This window comes from Brassica napus, chromosome C7, assembly GCF_020379485.1.
Source record: "Brassica napus cultivar Da-Ae chromosome C7, Da-Ae, whole genome shotgun sequence".
Taxonomy (NCBI): domain Eukaryota; kingdom Viridiplantae; phylum Streptophyta; class Magnoliopsida; order Brassicales; family Brassicaceae; genus Brassica; species Brassica napus.
In genome coordinates this window covers 8,176,875-8,178,913 of record NC_063450.1, presented here as the reverse complement: position 1 = coordinate 8,178,913, position 2,039 = coordinate 8,176,875, and the positions used below count along the sequence as shown (strand labels likewise).

Genomic DNA, 2,039 nt, shown 5'->3' with positions numbered 1-2,039 from the left:
TGCACACAAAAGGTCAATTGCAAAACTATCCTATGCATTGACCAGAAGACTTCTAAAGAAGTCTTCTTCGTTGAACAGATCTGGAAAATAAAATGTAGTTCGCGATTTCATTCCTTGAACTCGTGAGATGACTTGCGTGGTTTCTCCAATCACCCAGAACTTCACCACAACAGCTACCTACTCGTTAATCACCAAGAATCGTGAGCTTATGAACCTTACATAATTTGTAATCAAATCTTCAGTTTTTTTTATGAATTTTTGAGAGAAAGTGTAAGATATGTGGTTTGTGTGGATAGAAAATGAGAAAGGATGAAAAAAAATCGAAACTTTAGGGTATTAACACTCTCAATTTAGTAGTTCATGGTTGTTGAGGTGTTGATATCAATGGTAAAGTTGTAAATATTTGGTGAAGATGAGGATGGTAAGGTAAAAGCCTTATTTTCGGAAAAAAAAAATAATGGCATTTTCGTGAATAACTAGAACTTCTAGGGTGAATAGGACAAAAAAAAGTTTCAAAAAAAAATATAGACTAATTTTGTGTTTGACTTAAAATTTTGAGTCATTTTTGAAAGAACCCATTAAAAAATAAGTTTATTCAGATTTTTAAAATCTTTGATGTAGGTTCTCGAGATAACTTATAATGGTTTGCCGCATTAATGCATACAATCTTCTTTTCTCTGGTAACACCTGTCCATAGTTCTAGCTTTGGATACACAACATGAACAAAGTTTTTTGTCTATTTTATCGCACTGGAGTTGCTTGCAAGTTTCTCTAGAGGCATCGCTTGCTTTAAGACCTTGTCCATCGACAACTAAATAAACAAAAACCTAATAACAATATTACTCGGAGGAAATAACAATCATCGAGACTATTATGATGTGATTGTAATGGTGATAAAGATACATGATGAACAAAGATAAACTAATATAAACGCATACATTCATGCAGAGGAAATAAAGCAATTAGGACGATGCATAATATAACGAACTTTGATGATGACATTTTGTTCTTTGTGATATTCTTAGGATATAAACACGTTTCTTATTGTTTCTTTTGAATTTTACATTTACCAGTTTGATGGTTGAAATTTTTATTAAGATAAATATTAATTTATAGATAAAACTATGAAAGTAGTATTTGATGTCTTACACAGTGATCCATAAAAATTGGTTAGATTTGTTTGACTTTAATTGTTCTAATTATAGTGTGGTAGTTATATTGATTTTTAACTTTTTTTCCTTATTAAGTTGTTTATAGAAACATTAAAAATATTTGTGGTAATTTATTGCTACGCGTGGATTGGCATATTAATTTAAGTATGTTATATATATATTATCAGTCAAAAATTTATGTTTTCTTTGAAAGTTTCATTTCCTTTTCTATTTTTTTTTGTATTTAGGTAGTTTTCTCATTTCTTATTAAATTTCAGATAAAGCTTTATAAAAAATTTGATTACTATATATTTTACTACTGGTCTGACTGCTTAAAACGCAGCGGTTAAGGTTATAGAAGTTTGCGGATGTGGGTGGTTGCGGTTTCAAGCGGTTTTAAGAGATTTTTATGACTAGTTCTTCGGTTATAAATTGGTTCATTTGCGGGATACTTATGACTGGTTAACTACCAAATGCAGAAGCGATTAAATAATAAATTAACAATATTTACATTTTATATAATTGTAAGAATATCCAAAATAATAAGATTATAATAAATATAAAAATTATATTTAGAAATTTATAGTTTTAAATTTTAAAAGAATATAGAAAAAACTTTTATTTTAAAGTTTGTAATATTAATTAAAATACAATAGATTTATTTTAGTATTTTTCTTATTTCAATTTAAAATTTTTATTGAATATTTTTATTTTTGTATTTCTATTGTGTTAAAAAAAAATGTATCCTCCCGCAACCGTCTGCAACCGCAAATGCTAGCAGGAACCAATTTTTAAATTTATGAGGTTTAGAGCGGTTTGAATCGGTTTATAACGGTTTGACTGATTGTTGCAAAACGCCAACAATTGCTACCAACCGCAAAAGTTACG

At 28.5% G+C, this 2,039-nt stretch overlaps 1 protein-coding gene across 1 annotated transcript; it reads right to left on the bottom strand.

Annotated features, from left to right (window-relative positions):
• Positions 1-205: 205 nt before the first annotated feature.
• Positions 206-1,743, bottom strand: LOC125590706 (EMBRYO SURROUNDING FACTOR 1-like protein 8). The gene is made up of 2 exons (XM_048764414.1): positions 933-1,743; positions 206-811 (listed from the first exon to the last, which is right to left on the bottom strand). Exons 1-2 carry the CDS (start codon positions 1,000-1,002, stop codon positions 654-656), a joined length of 228 nt encoding a protein of 75 aa, XP_048620371.1. The 5' UTR covers positions 1,003-1,743; the 3' UTR covers positions 206-653.
• Between the last annotated feature and the right edge of the window lie 296 nt (positions 1,744-2,039).

Excerpts from the sequence above, each read along its gene's own strand:
- LOC125590706 (XM_048764414.1), bottom strand. The coding sequence starts at position 1,002 with ATGTCATCATCAAAGTTCGTTATATTATGCATCGTCCTAATTGCTTTA. Across the intron at positions 812-932 it reads TCCTCTGCATGAATGTATGC|TTGTCGATGGACAAGGTCTT; the intron begins GTTTATATTAGT and ends TTGTTTATTTAG.